The 22,708-nt window shown below is 39.7% G+C and overlaps 2 protein-coding genes and 1 long non-coding RNA gene across 3 annotated transcripts; 1 reads left to right on the top strand and 2 right to left on the bottom strand.

The window, feature by feature from the left end:
* On the bottom strand, window positions 1-3,403 carry LOC109833264. The gene is made up of 3 exons (XR_002245166.1): window positions 2,654-3,403; window positions 1,079-1,252; window positions 1-997 (listed from the first exon to the last, which is right to left on the bottom strand). It is a non-coding gene; the product is annotated as an uncharacterized LOC109833264 (long non-coding RNA).
* LOC109834728 lies at window positions 7,964-9,398 on the bottom strand. The gene is made up of 3 exons (XM_020402752.1): window positions 8,877-9,398; window positions 8,563-8,791; window positions 7,964-8,478 (listed from the first exon to the last, which is right to left on the bottom strand). The coding sequence occupies exons 1-3, from the start codon at window positions 9,396-9,398 to the stop codon at window positions 7,964-7,966; spliced, it is 1,266 nt and encodes a 421-aa protein (XP_020258341.1).
* On the top strand, window positions 13,102-22,194 carry LOC109834727. Its single transcript, XM_020402751.1, has 3 exons — window positions 13,102-15,708; window positions 18,594-18,716; window positions 19,434-22,194. Exons 1-3 carry the CDS (start codon window positions 13,116-13,118, stop codon window positions 21,932-21,934), a joined length of 5,217 nt encoding a protein of 1,738 aa, XP_020258340.1. The 5' UTR covers window positions 13,102-13,115; the 3' UTR covers window positions 21,935-22,194.

Here is a 22,708-nt window from a genome sequence, read left to right as displayed (position 1 = left end):
AGTGAGAAAAAATGGACATGAGTTGGTGTCCTACAAAAGTATGTATAGAAACGTGCCCTTTCTCTAAATATATTGTGTAGGACCTTCTCCATAACCATATCGACGAGGATGACGAGAGGACCCTAGCTGTCATTCACCGCAACATTGATAGAGTTATGGTCCAAAGCCAGCCCTATAACTAGCATTAGGAGAAAGGAAAGTTTCTACACTAAATTGCTCTTGGCAACAAAATATGTAGCATGACATAAACAAAACAAAAAACAGACGGGAAGAAAAAAGAAAGAAAAAACACTGTCAGATGCAATCCTATGCAGTTAGAGATTCTAATTACAAAGCAGCAATATTCAGAGAAGCTTCTGCTGTTATGCTTGGCTTGTAGCATCTTCTTTTTCAATCCCTTGCCTTCTATTGATCTCCTCTTCCATCTCTTGAGCAGGGTTTGGGAGTTGCCCTAAGTGACGGCTGCGTCCGGTCTGCATTGTGGGTGGAGAGTGTGTTTCCAGAGCTAGCCTGAGTTTCTGTGCACATTTCCCTGAGGCTGACCCTGTCCATTCAATTATATGGTGAGCTGCAGAGTTGATAATGTTGTCAATGGATGGAGAAGCATTATTGAAGGTTTTGCTATTACGTGCATGCCATATGCACCAACAAACTATAGGATATAATGCTTGCCAAATAGTCTCTGCTTTGTGTCTGCAATGAACCTCCATCTTGAATTTATGAGCTCATACAGGTTATTTGGCCATCCGTTATGGGCAAACTTTTCCTTGTTGAAATTCCACACCTCCAAATGTTTTTGTACCAGATGCTTATGTAGTAGTTTTTAGAGGAACCTGGCTTGAAGAAACCAAGCTCAAATTTTGCACCTTTGGAGATTATGATAGTGTTGCCAGAGAGAAACTGCCCTCTTGAGATTGAATCAGATGCTTAGATGAGTAAACTGTTGTTGAAAGAGCCGAGAAGATGAGGAAGGAGAGCAAGAGATGAAGCGTAGGAGCTGAATCCATGAGTTTGTTTCTCTGTAAGTTCTCTGTGTGAAGTATAAACAAGAGGGTGGTTGGATTTTTAAAGGCTCTACCTTTGTGTAGGACCAAGTCAAGTTTTCTTCTTCACCTTAAATATTACGCTCAAGAAGCTTAATCTTCAGCATTCAATTCTGTGGCTCTAGACTTGTTAGTGCTCATCTTTCCATAAAAACTTTCAAGCCAAAAAGTTGTTCCATTCCAAGCAATTGAAGACTTTACAAAGCTGACTGCAGCAATGACCATATGGTCATAACTTTAATAGTTTAAAAATGGTAATATCCATTTGGTATCATAGCACATGATATATAAAGGACAAGGAGTCTACTTCGCTTGATCTTTAATTAATGATTTAGATTTCGCAATAAGACACAAAAAAAAAACAGTGCTAGTATTATAGCAAGCCAAGATTCATTGGCTTACAGGAGGAAGAAAGTTTTTGAGGAGGGAGATTGACGTAGCGGCGAAAATAAAGAAGTCTTACCACGAGAACTTCTTCCACAAACTCAAGAAAACACACCAAAACTTTCTTCAAGAGAAGTTTTATTTAATTCAAAGATGATGGCTAATACCAAATTACATAGTATTTAAAGAGAAATCAATCCTACAACCCTAAAGAAAGTATTTAAAAGGAAATCCTACAATCTTAAGGAAATTTAAAATAAAATTACTAAACCACCCTTCATGAACTAAATAAACAATAAATCGCAGTTTTGAGGCCCTAAACGATCTCGGATGACCAAAAAACTTTCCTTGAGCGGTGCAAATTTCGGCCCATTCGGAGGCTGACTTTTCGAACCTACATTACTTTTTGTCCTACATCAATATGTGTGTGTGTGCAAAATTAAAATTTCAACAATAATCATAATGGAAGATATAAATTGGATGCTGACTACAATTGGGAGCTTCGATAGTTATGAAAATTTTTTGTGGGGCACTTTTAAAAATACATCTAATCTGGGAAAAGTAATCATAAATTGTTATTGTCACGCACCGGGCCTGCGGTCCGGTTAGCGCAGTGTAAAATGGTATCAAAACAGTTAGCCAGCCGGAAGTGTGGAGCTAAGTGCTATGAGGGGCTAAGTGCTATACCGCGGGGATGTGGTGGTAGCCACATCTAGAGTCTACATCGCATAGCAGTGATACTGGGATGTGCTAATTGTCATGCCGCGACGAGGAAGTTGCGTAATTAAGGTGGGGTGAATGTGAGATCTCCAAGTTATAGTCCTACATCGGTGGTTGAGTGAAGGTGTTGAGTGCTTATAACATGAGTCATGGAGTTTAAATGTAATATTGGCTAGTCGATTTTGGTAGTGTACTAAGTCAAACAACGTGTTACACACGTGGGTATCACAGGTTACACGCGCCAACAAGCCCGCAAGCCCGGGGCATGACATTTATAACAAAACATCTTTATGAAAACTTACTTTAGCAAGCAAAGTAACTGATTTCCTTAAACCTTGCCCTTTTCGCTGGTTTATAGAAAAGCTGAATGCTCGGCTTTAAATAGAACTACAGTGGACACACATTTTATTGCCCAAAAGTCATCATGGACAAATATGTAAAGAGAAAGTTCATAGATATAGATACATACATACACACAAAACGAGATCAATTGCAGATAGTTTTACCTTCAACTTTTACCGTTCATTGCATGTCAGGACTCCAAACAGATTCGTCTGCAATATGATAGAAACAATAGGCTTAAAAAGACTGCGCGATGTAAAATAACTAAACAATACAGAATACATGTTATGCTAATCTCCCTATGTATAGCGGGTATCTAACACAGAAAATTCAGCACCTATCAAAGAAATTTCGCAACAGTTAAGGCTGAATAATATCTAAAAAAAATTTAATGCTTCAGCTTCATTTTTGAGTCAGTAGAGGACTTGGGGAAGATCTTTGTTTCGTTGCGGCATTTCATCAGACACTTTGTGTGCAGCTTTAAAGTATCGCTTTTTCGTATCACTGAACAAATAATGCACCCCATTAGTAGCACAAAAGATCAATGTATCTTCTAATTGACCCAAAATATACAAATTTAATTCAATCCTTTAATCCTAGAAGATTGCTGGTAAAGACCTCTCTCTCTCTCCCCCTCCCTCTCTCTCTCTCTCATATACATAGTACGTGCCTATTGGGCTAACGGGTTTTGTCAACCTGATCTAATGATCCGATGGGGATGTAAAGTGGGTCGGGTTTTGTCTGACTTCTAACAGTGTCCAAGTTCTAAGGTTTTTTATATATTGATGTCTAAACCTTTAGTATTTTTAAATTAAGCCCACTTAATCACGGTACTTGCTATTTTAGTCGCGCGGGTGATGTGAGTTACTTCAAATTAGTTCCTACCGTTTTTATCATTTCTGTGGAAAATAGACCATTTGAAAAGGTAGTAAAGTGTCAATAGATGTAAAAGTGCTGCAAAAACACGTGGGAGTTTGTAAGAGCAAATTAAGTAGGGGAAACTATAATATAAGGTAACTTAATTGCAGATTAGCCTAACGAGTGAACTGTGTATCGTTCATTGAGAAAATTAAGAAAACTTTAGACAAGAGATTGGTTGACGTATGGGTTATACTTGGCAGCTAAATTAATTAAACATATGTAGAGTGGAGGGTAAGGGCCTGTTCGGTTATTTTCCGGAAAAAAAAAGAAAACTGAAATATGAAATCAAAACCATTTCAAAGCATTTCAAGAGGTTTCTCAGATTTGATTTGTTATGTTCGTTTGACATGGAAATCTTCGGTTTGAAATCACAGATCACATTTCACCTGTTCGGTACAGCAAATGAGAATAAAGAAATGTAGTGTCCTTTACCAACATAGGTTTCATTTCACCTGTTCGGTTTGCCCAAACCCAAATGAGGAAATCAGGCAATTTAGTGTGTGCGGTGAGGTTACCTCCAAACTTTTTCCTCCAACCAGCCAACGGTAAAATTTTTGCAACGGTCAAAATAACAACATACAGGGTAGAGGCAATGACCAGCAGCAGGGGTATTTTGCCAACGGGCAAAATTTGATCCCTACCACCCTGCACTTATATATAGCTGTGATGTGAGGCATAAGTAATAGTAACTCAACTATCCTCTACATAAATTCACTGAGATAAGAAGCATAAACAGGCAGGGAAAATACCGGAACCGAGAGGCCTTGGATTCAGCTGCGACATGGAAACAAGTCAAGTCTCCAAGGAGTTAGCTGAAGTTGTAACTTGCTACTATCAAATACCTACGCCAATCAAGCTTTGCAAAACAGGATTAAACAAGGGCAAATACTTTTGGGGCTGCGGCAACTATCCAAATAGGCGTTGCCAGTTTTTTAGGTGGGCAGAAGAGCATCATGATAAGAAGCAGTGCAAGGTAAATTGTGAAAGTGCCTCTGCGCAATCAGTACCCCAAAATAAAGATGTTGAAACAAAGCTCTTGCGAAGAGAGTTGAAGCTTGCAAACCAACAAGTTGATTACTTGAAGAAATGTATTGTTGTTTTAGGAATATTTAGTATTTTCCTTGTTGTCATAAACATTGTAATCTGCTCTATGAAAATGTAATGCAAGAAATCTCCAAATAAATGTATTGCATAAATCTCCATTGACGGGATGATGCATAAATCTCCCTTGAACTGTAATGCATAAATGCCTATTGAAAATGTAATGCATAATTACCTATTGAAAATGTAATGCCTAAAACCCCATTAGCAAATGGTTAAATCCAAAGAACTGAAAAATGACATTTCCAGCCAGCAACAAGAGCTTGTCATATTTGAATCAGACTTGATATCAATGAATGTTGTAATCTGCTCTATGAAAATGTAATGCAGTTATCTCCAAGTAAATGTTGTTGCATATCACTCCATTGACAATGCAACATGGAAACATCTCCATTGAAATGTAATGCGTAAATGTCCACTAAAAATGTAATGCATAAATCCCCATTTCTAAATCTCCCCATCCAGCATATAGGTACAAACATTTTCAGTCAACCAATAACTCCATGTGCAATGGAGATAGAAAAAACCCGATTAAATGTAATTTCCAGCAATGAACAACAACTGAGTATTTTGAATCAGACATGACAGCATTGAGTGGAAGTATAACACAGTTTTGAGTTTCAAAGTGGGACTAATCCAATGCATCATAGTCAACGCGGAATAAAGTCTGACAATTATGACAAGTTGTGCTTAGATATATGTCTACAATACATTGATCCCACACCAGCAAAGTGGTGCATCACAATGATGGCTGCATTCCTTCCAATTTACTCCTCATCAAAACAGGTAAATGTTGGGAATGCCTCGCCACTACATTGCATGTACTATATACTGGTGAGGAATATCAGCTACAAGACAATCATCACAGCACAATTAAATCATGCAATTGCAAACTGCCCACCCAACAGTGCTCAGGATATTCATGAACAAACAGTTATGCAAGAACCACGTCTCAAAAACAAGGTAAGGCTGCAGTCAATGTAAAATGCCTGCATATCACAATATCATGCCTCGCCTTTACCTTGTTAAGATACGTGTGATTGCATATATGATTTGCATGATCTCATCACAGCACAAGTGCAATTAAAATGCAAATTGAGAATACTTGCCATACCAGATTGTGTTTGCACTGAACGGGGCACTTTACCAAAACCCTCGTACACCTGAAACATAAGTGAAAAAAGCAACGTCACTTGAAACCAATAATGGAGAAAAATACAACGCCAGTGTCATCATAATCACCATACATACGGTTGCATCCTAAATCACAAACGTAGCTACAAAACAACGTAGCCTAATAATTAAAAGGCATACCCAGTTCGTACAAAATAACAACTTGATAGTTAGGCAAAAAGTTGCAAAATACATATTTCCCACCCATCTCCATAATGACCCTGTAAGTAACAATAAGTAAAGAAATGAGAGATGATTATTTGTAATAAATTGCACGACCGTATAAGCAGCAGATCAAATTAAGTACCTGAAATGACAAACTAGCTCCCCCCTCTTGCATTTTCCTGAAATTTTCTAACAAAGCTCTCTGACCGAAGTCAGTCTTACCTATAAAATGTCTGGCCTTGGATTCATCCTCAAAAATGTGATCATAAAAAAGCTCCAGGAATTCTATTGAGTATGTATCCTTGTGCTTGAAGAATCATAAAAAAGCTCCAGGAATTCTATTGAGTATGTATCCTTGTGCTTGAAGATGGCTTTGGACAATTTCTCTGTCCAGTGGAGATTAATAAGATTTGTGCTTGAAGATGGCTTTGGACAATTTCTCTGTCCAGTGGAGATTAATAAGATTTATAGAACTTGAAAATTGTTTAACTTCGTCAACCATTTGCTGCATTATCTTTTTCTCGTTCGGGCCCTTCCTCCCCCTCACTTTAGCCGAAGGGATTCTCCCCTGTTTGTCCTTATTGCTTGACCAGACATTGTTGTTTTCAGATTGAGTTTCTTCATCTACTAGGTTGACTAACCGAGGTGACTTTTGGGTCAAAGGAATGCTAACATCCTCGTCGTCATCACCTGCAAGGTTAATCGGATCCTGACCTCCAAATTTCTCCATTGCAGCCTTAGCGAAGTTACCTCTCGCTTGATCATCCCCACAAATGATAGCTAGGTTCTCATAGTGCTTCAGAGGCTTATTAATGTACTCTTTAAGCTTGCTCTTATTTTTATCCTGCTCGCATAAATACACATCATTTACCAAATGTGCATGAGAAAGAATCCAACAAAATTGGAACGGGTTTGAAAGCATATACCTCATTCCACGCATCAAAACTCTCTGGATCCAACATTATTGTTTGAGTATCTTCATCCCAACCTGCACCACTAATGTTACAAGCCGCCTGCATGTATTGAAACCAAGAACGGATTATTTTCATATGATTTACAACACTTTTCGTTTGAAAGGAAGTACCAAACTCCTTGTTCACTTCAGCAGCTGCCATAGCAAATGCATGTTGCTTAAAGTTTTTGTCTGGCTTAAGACCAGACTTGGCCAATTTTGCGAGGAAGGGTATAAGCACCATCCATCTACAATATTTAGCTATCAGTTAATATATGATATTAAAATTCAGAACACACATTTTAGTTACTCAATTCAGTGTGACATCAAACAAATGTAGGTTACTGTTATTTTTAGCTTCTTTCAACCAGTATTCAAGTAGATACAGTTTTAAACCAGCCTTCAAAAAGATTACATAGCATGATTTGTACTAATTTTTTGCCATGTACAAGCAGAAGTTGCTACTGCTTCATCCCTGTCACTTCTTTTGTTGTTACCTGAGTCAGAATTAGTTCCTGTAATACTAACTGGGGAAGGAATTTGGCCGGATGAATTCGAGGCTTGAAAATTTTGGGGCAAAGGTGGTGGACTATTGAGCATGTGCATGTAAGATGAAACGGGATGATGCATGGCGAAAAAGTTACCATCGTAGCTTGGCATATTTGGAAAACCTGACTGGAACATGGAATTGACACTGTGGGGAAAGGGTAGGCTTGCGGGGAAAGCATGAGATGATGGTGGGGCCATTGAATTTGTGAAGTGAGTGGAAGTCACATCTTTGCCTAAATTCATCTGTTCGGATCTTGATTTATCCCCCATTGCCTATATTTAAACCAATTCAGTCATGATAAAGTGAAAACTGGATCAGTTAACAACATAGGAATATTACTAAAGCAAATGAGTAAAAGATGACATTACAAGCATGTATTTTAAGAAAGCTCAGATATAATATATTACCCATTACATTTCAGAGCACAAATGGCATAGCAAGCAATTAATAAGTCTAATAATGCATACATAAAACTGCAACAGAAACTAAATCACGCTGAATAAAAGGACAACGTCGTACAGCAGTATTATAGACTCACAGATATCTAAGTAATACGTTACACAATCACCTATCTTAAAATAATTGTCATAATCTCAGGACTACCATAGCAAATCACAATGCAGACTCGTGAGTGTCACCATGCCGATATTTCATACAATAATCAATCCACATGTCCATTGCGATTTGATCTCTAAGAGACCTCCACTCATCCTTTGAGGTGTTTTGTTCCCTGACTGTTTGGGGTTGGGTGAAATCCACAACGTTGGTTTCTTCAGTAATTTCCTCCGCGGCGTCCTCCTCTTCAATGTCATTGGTCTCATTGAGTAATTCATCCTCTGGATCAACTGTTGCAATGTAGTTATGGAGAACCGTGCATGCCAGTACAATGTCTACTTGTGTGGGGAAAGGGTAGTGCGGTTTTGCGGTGAGAATCTTGAAACTATTCTTCAATATACCAAAGGTAGCTTCAATCTTTGACCTCAAAGATGAATGTCTCAGATTAAATAGCTCCCTCCTATTTTGAGGTGTTCTTCCCGCAAACTCCTTTAGATGATAACGCACACCACGATATGGGGATATGAAACCTGGCTGGGTTGTGTAGCCCGCATCACACAAGTAATATTTTCCTACATATTTAACAGGATTTTAATATGATTGTTATAATGTAATTTTTAAGGAGGAATATCAATTTGAGATAACCAGAAGTTTACCAGTGTACACCCGTAAGCCATTTGGTTGTGGTCTAGACAGAGCATCTTGAAGGATTCTATAGTCGTTAGCCGACCCCTCCCACCCAGCTAAAACGTAAGTGAAAAGTTTGTTTGGGGTACAAGCCGCGAGAACATTTTGTGTGACACCTTTGCGCCGTCTGAAACGCGAAACAAGTGCAGCTGGTAGCATAGCATCCACATACGTCCCATCTATCATACCTATGCAATCCTATGGAGTACAACTAACTATGTTAATGTATTTTAAGATTTCGGCGGATAATTATTTAGGAAAAATGGTTGAGTGGATGATATACCTTGAAAAATGGATAAAATGACGGGTTGCTTAGGATCTCTTGAGGTACTTCATTCGGGGCTTGTTTCATAAATCTGCCTTGTATGCGCGAAATAGCTTCCAATACTCTATTGAAGTACTTACTGACTGTATCTCCTGATCTTATGAATTGGGTTCTCATCATACGATTTTTGGATTTATGTCCCAAAATATTCAAAGATATGGCGAGTTGCTCCTCAACTGTTATATGCCTTGAGTCCTTTAAGAGTTGTTGTTTCCTCATTAACGTAGCTAGTTTCATAAATGCACCCTGTCGCATTCTAACAAAGTTTTGACAGCTATCACTATAACCTTCAAATATACGACTCATCAATTCAGACCTAGCCTTTTCCCTGCGCATTTTCTCAGCACTTGGTCCAGACCGTAGTGATCTACGGCGGCATTTAATTCTCGTCAAAAAGGTGAAAATTATTACCATGACTGAGAATGTAGCCCCAACACACATTCTTTTAACACCCTCTTCATCATCATAATCACCATCCATCTACAATATTTAGCTATCAGTTAATATATGTTATTAAAATTCAGAACACACTTTTTAGTTACTCAATTCAGTGTGACATCAAACAAATGTAGGTTACTGTTATTTTTAGCTTCTTTCAACCACTCCTCAAGTAGATACAGTTTTAAACCAGCCTTCAAAAAGATTACATAGCATGATTTGTACTAATTTTTTGCCAACAGTATGATGCTATGATATATGACTAGAATTCTGTGCTGGAACTGTAAGGAAAAGGGTGATAAAAAATTCAACTATGTAATTCTTTTTCATGTTATTAGAGAATTTAGTAAAAGATGAGGAGGAATGGAGGACAACGGATGGCTAAATCCTTCAACATGTGATGCCCCGTCCACTAACAGAGCACGCGAGACCTTTTCAATGTAGAAACATGTGATATTTCCATATGATCTCCAGCTTTAACCCCCACCTATTACCACATCTCATGTGTTCTCCTTAATTTCCCCCTAATACAAAGGTTAGAAGTGATTTCTCCTCAGTATTTTTCCTAATTGACTAACCAACCCACAAAAATCAAGACTAATTGTTAGGATATAAGACCAGTAAGCTGGCAGTTATAGTGCATCACAATATGCGTAGCAAGCTGATCACGTACAGGGATGAATTAAGAGGATACACTCATAGATCGTGGTGCATGTTACTCAATTTAATCAAAATATGCTCTTTGAGTGAGGAATACCTTAAGGACAAAGTAGAGCGAGCCTCAAGCAAGTCGTAGTTGATGGAATCCCCGTTCAAGCACTACAGCTGCCAGGCCGGGCTCAGATCCGACAACCAATTCGGAGGGGAAGAAGATAAGAAGCAGAAAGCACCCGATAAACCCACCGTCGCCGCTAGATCTGGCGACGATAACACAGTCAGCCCTAGAACGGTCGTTCAGGGCCTAAATTTCCAGTTTTCTCAGAGTGAGGAAGATGAAATTAGAGCCGGAGCATAGGAGCCGGCATGAGGCGAAGCAATGGGGAAGAAGAAAGAACCGAAGAGTCAGTGACCCTAACCCTAAGCAAATCCCAATCTTCTTTCCCCCCCGCCTAGGAAATCGCCCCTGCGAATATTAAATTGGGCGGAGAGGAGTTTTCTGGGTGTTTTCACGCCCAAAACCGCTGAAATCGGCTTTTCTTAAAGTCCGACGTGGAACCCTATTTCAGGCCCCTATTTCTCTAAATATGTTTGCCAAACGAACACGTGACTTGAAAATCTTGGGAAAACCGGATCCTATGTGGCAGCCTCTTTTGTTTTCAAATCACAGTTTTCCACATGTTTTTGGCCCAAACGAACAGGCCCTAATGTGAACTACATTATTAACTTTCTAGAAAACCAAATGAGTCCTAAATTACACGTGAGCACTCATTCTTTGACGTTTCCTACATCTAGTATTTAAACCTCCAAATGAAAAGTAGCTGCTGCGGATAATTAAGCGTGTTCTGTCGTGTGCCCTATAATAATAATTTGATATATTGAAAAACAAAAAGGGTTAAACAATATGGTCCACCGTGATACCATCCAGTGACCAATATACCCATAGAATATCAAATCATATATCTTCTTCAAAGAAATGATAGAGACGACTATCTTCTTCATTGACCCAGTCTCTAGAGTTTTGATGTTGTTTTTAAGAATTGAGAAATGTATTTCTATATTCAAACAACTGGAAAATAAAGATTAATATTGTATTTATTTGTCTCCGAATTAATAAAGGGTAGTGCAACTTAGCCAGATCGAGCATCTGCAGAAACATAAAACTATTAATCAACTAGCTAGGATCTTTGATGCCCTTTACAAAAATAGAGGTATCAATATTTTTAATCATAATAGTTTATTTTTTACTGGACATTTTTTGTGATTCAAATCATTGACAACATCACAACGCACGAGTTATTTGTATTGACGGCTACTCGCTTTCTTTATTTATTTATTTATTTATTTATTTTTGGTGATGGATGTTCGCAAGTCATTCGTCCTCTGAAGACAAAATAGTAAAGATTTCGGTTAGGTAATTCCTTCACCAGATGCATGCATCCTCGCAAATAGGATGTTGAAATATCTTTTCGGCTCCGCACATGAACAATTTAATGACATCCGAACCCGATTCACCTTAATCGGGCGTGTAAATAGGCTAAACTCAAAGGGACCTTTTTAGGTGGCATGCACCTAAGATTTCAGTACAACCGAAATAAATTCGCATTAACTATCTCATTTAATGAGCTCAATTGGACCCGACAATCTCATGTAGGGATAAGCTGAGGATCGGTTCGATAGTTTTGGTAACTTTTGTCAAATGCAACGCAAACCGTGCTAGATTTAGGACCGAACAAAATGTTTAGTTTAGTTCTGTTCCATTTGTTTGATTTTGATTTGGACCAATCCCGCCAGTCAAGATAATGGACTACTTTAAATTGAATTGAAGATCAAGTTTGTCCAATCAACTAGCTAATTAATAAACCGAGAATTCAATCTTTACCAGTCAAGGGAAAAGAGAGATTGAAATTTTTTTTTTTTTGGGCGAACGGATGGAAAAAAGCATGGATTTTTTTTAGAGTTATAAGCTGAGAACAATCTCGGTTCAAATTGAAGAATAAAAAAATCTAACATAATTAAAAATATTTTAAACAGAATCAAATAACAAAGTATATGATTTTTTTTAGTCCATTAATTTATTTAATATTTTGATATGAGTCCTCAGATCATTGAAACTGCTATTAGGTTCCCAAGTCTTATATATCATTACTGATATTCTTGATTGCAGAACTAATTCAAAATAACTTATAAGAACTAGAGGATCTAATGAGCAATTTTAATCATTTGAAGAACTGATTTTAGATAGCTTATAAGAATTGGAAGGTCTAATAGCAATTTCAAGAATTTAAGGGACTAATTTCAAAGCGTTAAATATTCAAGTGACCTAAGCATCTGTGGATATTAGAGGTGAATACGGTCCGAACACAGCTTGGATAATACTTATCATGTTTATATTCACTTGTCAATTATGCATATGGATACATATGTATGTCTTTATAAGGCAAATTCATATCTATATTCACTAAAATCACATACAGATATGGATATGCATGCGCGGATATATAAAATGAATTTATGTGTGGATAAAAAAAAGGCTATGAGAACAGCTAGTATTGAAGAAAAAAAATCGTAGTCCATATAGTACAAGAGAGTTCATTGATGTGTTCGTTACATCTGAAAAGCTAAGATCAGATAGCTTGATCATCAAAATTAACACTAGAATCCATTAATTTAAAGTTTTAAGACACTTAGACAACTAATATATATTCAAATATTTTACTGCATAACTATATCAATAAAAATTATATTCTCTCACTTATAAATTTTAGTGGTATATTCGTATTCTCACGAACACGGATGCCAATGTCTCACAGATATTTTTGTGGCCCCCCAGTGGCTGGTCGGAGCCTATCGTCACGGCTCCGCGGAGGCTCATTTCCCTGGCTCAGCTGTAAGGCAGAATACCATACACCCTTTCTTAAGATGACGTGGGCGCACGTTATTAAATTGTACCAGCTGAACTGTGTTTTGCGCTGTTACTTGGTTTTTCTCGTTTAGAAAAACTTTCGTTTTGGGTCGTTGGTGTTTTCCACCCCTATTTGTAGTTGACTTCTGACTGTTCAAACTTCCCCCAGTTCTCGGGATATCCCAAAAATTACAGTCATGCCATCGCCAGCCAACAAGAGAGATATCCACCATCAAAACTTCGATTTTGAAAGCTCTTTTAGCCTCCTCTTCTCCCTTTCTCTCTACTCAACCTCACGCTCTTCTCAATTTCTGATGTCTCCTCATCTCTACATCTCTCTTGTTCTCTTCAGCTTTCTCTTCTCTCATCATATTTCCTCTGCTTCAGACTCCATCACCGTCAAAGACTCTCTCTCTGGAGATACCAAGCTGATCTCTAATGGAGGAAAATTTGAGCTGGGTTTCTTCAGACCAGGTAAATCCCCTTACTACTACATAGGGATCTGGTACAGCCTCGACAGGGTCTCTCAGCTCACCCCAGTTTGGGTTGCGAACAGAGCAACCCCAATCTCTGATCACACCCAAACAGAGCTCAAAATGTCCACCAATGGCAATCTAGTCCTCTCAAACCAATCAAACCCCTTGATTTGGTCCACAAACATCACCACGACCTCTAAATCCACCATTGCTGTGCTTCTTGATAGTGGAAATCTTGTTTTGAGGGATGGGTCAAATCCCAATTTAACTTTGTGGCAGAGTATTGATCACCCAACTCACACGTGGCTCCCTGGAGGCAAACTGGGGCTAAATAAAGTCACTGGGGAGCTTCAGCGTTTGATTTCTTGGAAAACCCAAGATGATCCTTCTCCTGGGATCTTCTCTCTTGAGATTGACCCAAAGGGGTCCAGCCAATACTTCATCCTTTGGAACAATTCTTTCAGGTATTGGACTAGCGGGACATGGAATGGGAAAATTTTCAGCTTGGTTCCAGAGATGACTGCTAATTATATCTACGATTTCAGTTATGTCTCGAATGCAACTGAGAACTACTTCACTTACACTGTAAAAGCAGACTCCTCTCTCATTTCAAGGTTCATAATGGATTTATCGGGACAAATCAAGCAGTTGACTTGGGTTGAGAACAGCAATTCATGGATCCTGTTTTGGTCTCAGCCGAGAGCGCAATGCGAGGTTCATGCTTTATGTGGGCCTTTTGGTAGCTGCAATGAGAATGCGTTGCCCTATTGCAACTGCTTAAAGGGTTTCGACCAGAAATCGCCTTCAGATTGGGGTTTGAGTTATTGGGCTGGAGGTTGTGTGAGAAATACTCCATTGCAATGTGAAACGAATGGCTCTGGCCATGGTGGACAAGGGGAAAAAGATCGGTTTTATACCATGTCGAACATGAAGTTGCCCGACAATGCTCAGAGCCTACAAGCAGGGAGTCCTTCAGATTGCGAGTCGGAGTGCTTAAATAATTGTTCTTGTACTGCATATTCTTATAATAGTAGCGGTTGCTCAGTTTGGTACGGGAACTTGCTTAATCTCCAAGAGCAGTATGCTGGTCCCGAAGAAGGAACTGTTTCCCTTCGTCTCGCTGCTTCCGAGCTTCCAGACTCTAAAAGCAATAAGGGAGTTGTTATTGGGGTCGTAGTAGCCGGTGTTGCTTGTTTCTTGGGTTTGTTGATCGTTACGTGGTTGCTAATTTGGCATAAGAAAAGAAGAAGAGGGATGGTGGGTAAATCCACAGTGGTGGAGGGCGGTTTGGTTGCATTTAGATATGGTGATTTGCAGCGCGTGACGAAAAACTTCTCTGAGAAATTGGGGGGAGGAGGGTTTGGGTCGGTGTTCAAAGGTGTCTTACCCGATTCCACTGAAATTGCTGTGAAGAAACTCGAAGGGCTTCATCAAGGAGAGAAACAGTTCAGGAGCGAGGTGAGCACTATCGGGACAATTCAGCACGTTAATCTCGTTCGACTTCGTGGGTTTTGCTCTGAAGGAATCCATAAGCTACTGGTCTATGAGTACATGCCTAATGGCTCTTTAGACTCTCAGCTTTTCCAAAACGAGTCTAGCAAACTTTTAGACTGGAAGAGGAGGTATCTCATTGCCCTAGGGACTGCTCGAGGTCTAACTTATCTCCACGAGCAGTGCAGAGATTGCATCGTTCATTGTGACATCAAGCCAGAAAACATACTCGTGGATGGTTCTTTCGTCCCAAAAGTGGCGGATTTCGGTTTAGCGAAGCTCATTGGTCGTGACTTCAGTAGAGTTCTGACTACAATGAGAGGAACCAGAGGGTATCTTGCTCCTGAATGGATTTCGGGTGTGGCTATCACAGCAAAGGCTGATGTCTACAGCTATGGAATGATGTTGTTTGAGATTATTTCTGGGAAGAGGAATTCAGAGCATAATCAAGAAAACAAAGTTGGGTTTTTTCCTACTTTGGCAGCGAATAAACTTATGGAAGGAGATGTTATTAGCTTGTTGGATAGTAGATTGGGTGGTGATGCTAACTTGGAAGAGGTTGTCAGGGCTTGTAAGGTTGCTTGTTGGTGTATTCAGGATAATGAGGATTCGAGGCCATCAATGGGGCAAGTGGTTCAGATTCTAGAGGGTGTACTTGAAGTGAATATGCCTCCTATTCCAAGAGCACTTCAGATTCTTGCAGATAATCCAGGGGATATAGTCTATTTCTCAGAATTATCTTCAAGTCAGAGTTCAAAGACTCAAAGTAGTACATCTGCTACTTCTCAAACTAAAAGCACTTCTTCTGCGAGTTCTAAAGATTAAAGAGCTTGGAGGGAATGGAGCCGAGTTCTTATTGGTAAGCCTACCATACGTGCCATTTCTTATATATGAATGCGAATGTGGTAATATTTGAATTAGCAGTCTCTTCTAGATGTTGTGTAATCTTTACTTAGTCCTCTTGCGGTATTATGTACTTACGTAAAAGCTTTTAATATCATGAAATGGCAATGGTGCTTTAATATCTCTATATTGGCCTTTGGAGATATGCACTTATGTAAAAAAGCTTGTGAGCTATAGAAGTTTGAGCTTTCCTTTGCATAGCATACATATTGAAATTTCTCTTTCTGTAGTTCTTAATGCTTTAGTGTGAACACGATGTTAATCATGTTTCACTGATGTTTGCTTCATACTTAAATTACATACCTTGTTTGAGGACAAAGAAGTGATACGAGTTGCCGTGCGAGCACCCTTTGGTCGCGGAATTACCAAAAGGTGGGTTGAGAAGAGGACGATCAAAACACAAAAACAATTCAGTTTGGCGAAGGAAAATACCTTCTCTAGATTATGAAGAACAAAAGATTACAATCTCTCCCTCACAATCTCACTCTAGAATTGAAGAACAAGCTCTCCAAATCTCAATCTAGAATCTAATCTCTCTTGATTAAACTCTCTGACCTAAAAGATGTTTAGAAACCCTAAAACAATCCCTTATATAGGTGTACAAACGTGGATGGCAGTTTGGTAAATAAACAGACCCAAACCCAACAGGAAAACGTGTAAACAGAAACCCAAACGAATCAGGATTCCGTCGATGAGTCGACTGGTCGAATGATGAGTCGACTGGTCAGAGCCGAACTGCGAACTAGGCTTGGTTTCGTGAGTCGACTCATGACAGGCATGAGTCGACTCAACCTGATGAGTCGACTCATGTATATGTATGAGTCGACTCACAGGCTGAAATCTGGAGTCTTCGACTCTTCGATTATCTGCCTCGTTCTTCGACTCTTTTTGCATCTCTTCCGCTTTCTGCAGAAGGACTCGGGCATGCGCAAGCAATGCATGACGTTTCTTGATTCGCTCTTCGAGGGTTGAGCGAGTCCTCTTGACACGAACCCATTCGTTCGTTTCTGTCTTGGAGGAGGAGTGGGTCGTTCGCCGTTGTTGCACCTGGCGCTGTCTGGACTTTAGATCTTCATTGTAGCGGATCCCGTCCACGGATTCTGCGGCTTTAGCCAGTTGTCGCTCAAGGCGTTGACGCCGTCTTTGGCGCGCCCTCTTTGACAAGGTTGGGACACCTTCAGGAGTTGACTTTGCGGCGGAAGGGAGATCTGGATCTGCAACTTCGACCACGTTAGACGCCATTGGAGCATCGCGGTGAGTAAGTATAACGGCGGTGAGTAAGTATAACGGCGGCGAGGGGATCTTGGATCTTCGATCCTGAGGGCCTGCGAGCACTCTTGGAAGATGAAATCTTCCTGCGCCTATTTGGAGAGGCGGATCTGGAGGAGGAGGAAGAGAGGTACTCTTCAAACTTCTGTTGATCGAACTCGTATTCGATCTCTTCGTTCACCCGGATCTTGAATGCCGGTTGCGTCACGACAGCCTCGGCAGCGAGGCCGTTGGCTCCCACTGTGGTCGCCAGTTTATTTTCGTCGAAAGTTGCCTTCATCATTGATTTCATTAAAACTTCAAACGTTACAAATGAATTCAAGCAACAAAGAAATAAAAAAATTATAACTTTCTTGAAAATAAACACAAGATTCGTTCGTCGTCTCTTGCTTGCGTGGGTCTTTAGTCTGTGACGGGGATGTTGATATCCGTGGACTACCTGGTAATCAGATCTGATCCAGAGCTTCGTCGATCCGCGAGGAGATCTAGAAACTTGATGCGCCTATCTCGATAAAAGCGAGATATTTGCTCTTCTTAGTATTACCACAACGGGATAAGACTAAGGATCGGGTACGGGTGATGTAGATCTGACGAAGAAACTCTCTTGCGTTGAAGTGCTCGATCACTCTTCACTCCGGCAGGGCTTCGCCAATTCTCCAAAATTCCAGATCTGAAAAAGTGAGGCCTAAGGCTTGTATTTATAGGCATGAGGGGTTGCGGAGCGGTTAAAACCACTTAAAGGGCCCAAATCCGCGCTGAGACACCCTAGGGGTGTCTTGGCTTGGCCGAGACACCCTTGGGGTGTCTCGGCTAAACCGAGACACCGTAGGTGCCTCAGTTCAGCCTTGAGACGTTTTCAATGCCCGTTTGACTGTTTTCACTGTAACTTCTTTGTCTGAACTCGGATTTGAGTGATTCCAAATGTGTTGGAAAGCTGACAAGGAGTTCTATCAGCTCCAATGGTTGGATTATCTGTAGAATGAATGAGACACGAAGGGCATTATTCCCTTTGTAAACATTGCGGGGCTCCTGATTAGCCCGCACCTTCGTTATTCCGGAATTCTGTCAGCTCACGTAGTTCGTCGGTTCACTTCAAGCGTTCACCGACATCAGTCGAACTCCTGTGAACCAGATAGTGATGTTCATTGTCGTTCCTTAACACTGAGCTGTTCGTGGAGACCTATAGGCAATTTTCAATGCCTACAGTATGTGAAATTTATAGTATGATTATGAATTTCAAGAATGTATATGGTTAGCTTGTTCAAATTTATTACTTTTGTGGATCGATTTTTTTGTTTATATATGTTATTTTTCGTGTGTATTGCTTGATTCATGGTTGAATTTTATGAATATTATTGTAATTTGGTATATATGCTGCAAATTTCATATTTATGGTCGGATTTTCATATATATTGTTGTGAATGAGACGGAAATTTCATGTATATTGTTGTGAATGAGGCAAAAAAATTTATATATATTGTTATGAATTTTCAAGAATGTATATAAGAAACATGCACATATTCTGTGTATGTTTAGGGAAAGCTGTAACTCCAAGAGATTTCAAATCCCGTGAAGTTGCAGGCCAACTTGCCAGAGAGCAAAGGCTCTCTGGAGTTTGGCCTACAGCTCCCTTGAAGTTTAAGCTTCAAGGGATTTCAAGTCCCATGAAGCTTTGGCTTCCCATAATCAATACGCTAATAAGGGCTAAAACTTCACGGGATTCAAGGAATTTTAAATCCCGTGAATTTTTTGATGTTTTTCGTCATTTTAACCCAGTTTTAGCCAAGTGACTGAAACTGGATCAAAATGACAATTAATTTTAAAATGAACCGTTTTTTAAAAATAAGTTTCTAAAGGGATTTATTTTGAAAATTTATCCTAGTCTAAGTTTAACTCTAACTTTATTACTACAAATAAACTAAAAATTGATTATTTCTAAAATCCTGCCAAAAACGGGTGTTGCTGATAGGATTATGGGATTTTGCCAAACTAATTGACTTCGTCTTGTCGAGATAGGCGATTTTCATGAATAATATCTTGGAATCCGCCTTCCGGATTGGAAGATATGATCGTTTCTCTGTGGCCAGTCAATAATTCATCCGTATCCGCATTTGACTCATGAAAATCTCACTTCTTCATGAATTTGATCATTATGCATCCAACATCACCTTCCTACAGAATTCATCAACCAGACCAATTCCAAATTAATATCTCTAGCTCCATTTCCCAGTAAATCCCCACCAGGACCACACCAGGATTCATTCAAAGGGAAAATTCAAAGTCATACTCGCATAGTAAGAAATTAGAAAACAACACTTAGGTATTGACTATGAAAGTCATCCGACACGCCTCTGCATCCTCCAATTATTCTTGCAGTCGTCTACCTTCTCAGCTTTGTTTGTGTTTTAGCCATGGCTTCTCCTAATCTTCCATCAAAGATTTCTCTTGCTATCCCACCCTCTCTGTTGTTACTTACTCTATTCTCTGTGCATCTCTCCTGCGCATCAAACTTCATCTCTGTCAATCAATCGCTATCTGGACCAGATAGGCTAGTCTCTGAAGGTGACAAGTTTGTGCTAGGCTTCTTCCAAGCAGGTAACTCGACTCGTTACTACATAGGCATCTTGTACAGTGAAACCATCTTTTCTCAGACTACTGTTGTTTGGATAGCCAACAGAGATATCCCAATAAGTAACCCCCTTGATGCCGAGCTCAAAATCTCTGCTGATGGCAATCTAGCCCTCTCCTTGTCCAGTCAGCAAATATGGTCTACTAATACGACTATAACATCGAATTCTACTTTAGCCGTCCTCCTTGATACCGGAAACCTTGTTCTAAGAGATGGGTCAAACCCCAACGTTACCTTGTGGCAGAGCATTGACCACCCAACTAACACATGGCTTCCTGGGGGGAAGCTTGGCTTGAACAAAGTCACTGGGGAGCTTCAGCGTTTAGTGTCATGGAAAACCGAAGACGATCCTGCTCCTGGGGCCTTCTCTCTTGAGATTGACCCAAATGGGTCCAGCCAATACTTCTTAGTTTGGAACAATTCTTTCACGTATTGGACTAGTGGGACTTGGAATGGGAAAACTTTCAGCTTGGTTCCAGAGATGACTGCTAATTATATCTACGATTTCAGTTACGTCTCGAATGCAACTGAGAACTACTTCACTTACAATGTAAAAGCGGACTCCTCTCTCATTTCAAGGTTCATAATGGATTTATCGGGACAAATCAAGCAGTTGACTTGGGTTGAGAACAGCAATTCATGGATCCTGTTTTGGTCTCAACCGAGAGCGCAATGCGAGGTTCATGCTTTATGTGGGCCTTTTGGTAGCTGCAATGAGAATGCGTTGCCCTATTGCAACTGCTTAAAGGGCTTCAGAGCGAAATCTCCATCAGACTGGGGTTTGAGTGATTGGACTGGAGGTTGTGTAAGGAATACCCCGTTGCAATGTGAGAAAGATCGCTTTTATACCATGTCGAACATGAGATTGCCTGATAATGCTCAGAGTATACAAGCAGGGAGTGCTTCAGATTGCGAGTCAGGGTGCTTGAAGAATTGTTCGTGTACTGCATATTCTTATGGAAGTGGTGGTTGCTCAATTTGGTACGGAAACTTGCTTAATCTCCAAGATCAGTATACTGGTCCCAAAGGAGGAACTGTTTCCCTTCGTCTCGCTGCTTCGGAGCTTCACGATTCTAAAACTGAAGGACCTTCTCTTCTTCGGAGAAAGAAAATCAAGGAGGGAGTTGTTATTGCGCCAGTTGTTATGGGTGCTTTAACCTTACTGATAATCACATTGTTACTAACTCGAAAGAGAATGAGAAGAAGAGCAGTGACTGGTAAATCAAAAGTAGCGGAGAATGGTTTAGTTGCATTTAAATTTAGTGAATTGCAGCGTGTGACAAAAAACTTCTCCGAAAAATTGGGTGGAGGAAGTTTTGGTTCTGTTTTCAAAGGTATACTCTCTGACTCCACGACTATAGCTGTTAAGAAGCTCGAAGGGTTTAAGCAGGGAGAGAAACAATTCTGGTCGGAGGTGAGAACAATCGGGACAACTCAGCATGTTAACCTTGTTAGGCTTCATGGCTTTTGTTGTGAAAGGAAGCAGCACTTATTAGTCTATGAGTACATGCCAAATGGTTCTTTAGATACTAAGTTGTTTCGTAATGAATCAAACCAAGTCTTAGACTGGAATACTAGGTATCAGATTGCTCTTGGAACTGCTCAAGGTCTGACCTATCTCCATGAGCACTGTAGAGATTGCATCATCCATTGTGACATCAAGCCTGAAAACATACTGTTGGATGCTTCTTTCGTTCCAAAAATTGCTGATTTTGGCCTGGCTAAGCTCTTGGGTCGGGACTTGAGCCGAATCCTTACTACTATGAGAGGAACCATAGGGTATCTTGCACCTGAATGGATATCCGGTATGTCTATCACGGCAAAGGCTGATGTGTACAGCTACGGAATGATGCTGTTTGAGATTATTTCTGGAAAGAGGAATTTAAATCTGACTGAAGAAGGAGCTGGGTTTTTTCCTACTTTGGCAGCTAGAAGACTCATTGAAGGGGATGTAGTTGGATTATTGGATCCCAAAATGGAGGGTGATGCTGACTTGGAGGAGGTCGTTAGAGTTTGCAAGGTTGCTTGTTGGTGCATTCAGGATCATGTGAATTCTAGGCCTTCCATGAGACAGGTTGTTCAGATTTTAGAAGGGATTCTAGAAGTTGAAATGCCTCCTGTTCCGAGAATCCTACAAATACTTGCAGATCATTCCGGAAGCATAGATATCTTCTCTGAATTGTCTTCAAACCTTGGCCCCCTAATGGATGGAACTTCCTCAAAATCTGAAACTGAAGCGCATCTGTGATCGAGGATTGTTGGAGGTTTGTGAATGTAAGTGTCCTATCTGTATGAGCTTACTATATTATATTCAAATATTTTTTAAAATAACAGCTTTTAATACTTTGGTTTGACTAAGGTTGGGTAGCAATTGATGTATCATTACCCAAGTGCGAAGCTTGCATGTAAGCTTCTGCTGATACGTTATTTGTATAATTGGATTTTCCCCAAAGTTCTAAAACTCATAGTTTAGAATATTGGTGAACCAGAGTTCACTAAGAATGAATTTCTTATCCCGTCAGTAGTTCATATGTATTAATGATCGATAACATGTTGTTTCTTATGATTTACTAATTGGCAACTAAATTGCAAATGACATGATGTACACGCGTCTCGTAAATAATGGATAGCATCTTATCTATGTCGTTAAGACTATTGAAGCATCTCCTGTGTAATATAAAGCTGCAGGAAGAACCTGGAAACAAAGCTTTATTCTTGGAATCTTTCTCATACCTTAGTCCATATATTCACGTAGTTCTACTACTTTTGAAACTGTTTTACGAAGTGTAAAGATTGAAAACAGAGGAATATGTTCAAATATCTGCATTCGAATAGGACCAGGGGCGGATCCAGGATTTTAGTTCTGGGGGGGCCGCGTACAAAAGATAGATGAAAAATTTTCTTAATGTAATTTTATTCACAAGAGATATACCACAACCCAAATAAAATGATTAGAATAGCCAACATCAATTTCTCCAAAATATTTCAAAAGAGGAAGACAAAAATTATATAGAAAATAGTC

The sequence above is a fragment of the Asparagus officinalis genome, chromosome 3 (genome assembly GCF_001876935.1).
Source record: "Asparagus officinalis chromosome 3, Aspof.V1, whole genome shotgun sequence".
Lineage (NCBI taxonomy): Eukaryota > Viridiplantae > Streptophyta > Magnoliopsida > Asparagales > Asparagaceae > Asparagus > Asparagus officinalis.
The sequence above is the reverse complement of the archived record's forward strand: the minus strand, read 5'-3'. Positions and strand labels throughout refer to the sequence as shown.

What these genes read in the sequence shown, in the direction of transcription:
- LOC109834728 (XM_020402752.1), bottom strand. Translation starts at nt 9,398, where the DNA reads ATGGATGGTGATTATGATGATGAAGAGGGTGTTAAAAGAATGTGTGTT. An exon ending in CATTTTATCCATTTTTCAAG is followed by an intron (nt 8,792 to 8,876) that starts GTATATCATCCA and finishes TGTACTCCATAG; the next exon opens with GATTGCATAGGTATGATAGA. An exon ending in TGGCTTACGGGTGTACACTG is followed by an intron (nt 8,479 to 8,562) that starts GTAAACTTCTGG and finishes TTAAATATGTAG; the next exon opens with GAAAATATTACTTGTGTGAT.
- LOC109834727 (XM_020402751.1), top strand. Translation starts at nt 13,116, where the DNA reads ATGCCATCGCCAGCCAACAAGAGAGATATCCACCATCAAAACTTCGAT. An exon ending in TTCTGCGAGTTCTAAAGATT is followed by an intron (nt 15,709 to 18,593) that starts AAAGAGCTTGGA and finishes GTGTATGTTTAG; the next exon opens with GGAAAGCTGTAACTCCAAGA. An exon ending in TAAGCTTCAAGGGATTTCAA is followed by an intron (nt 18,717 to 19,433) that starts GTCCCATGAAGC and finishes TTATTCTTGCAG; the next exon opens with TCGTCTACCTTCTCAGCTTT.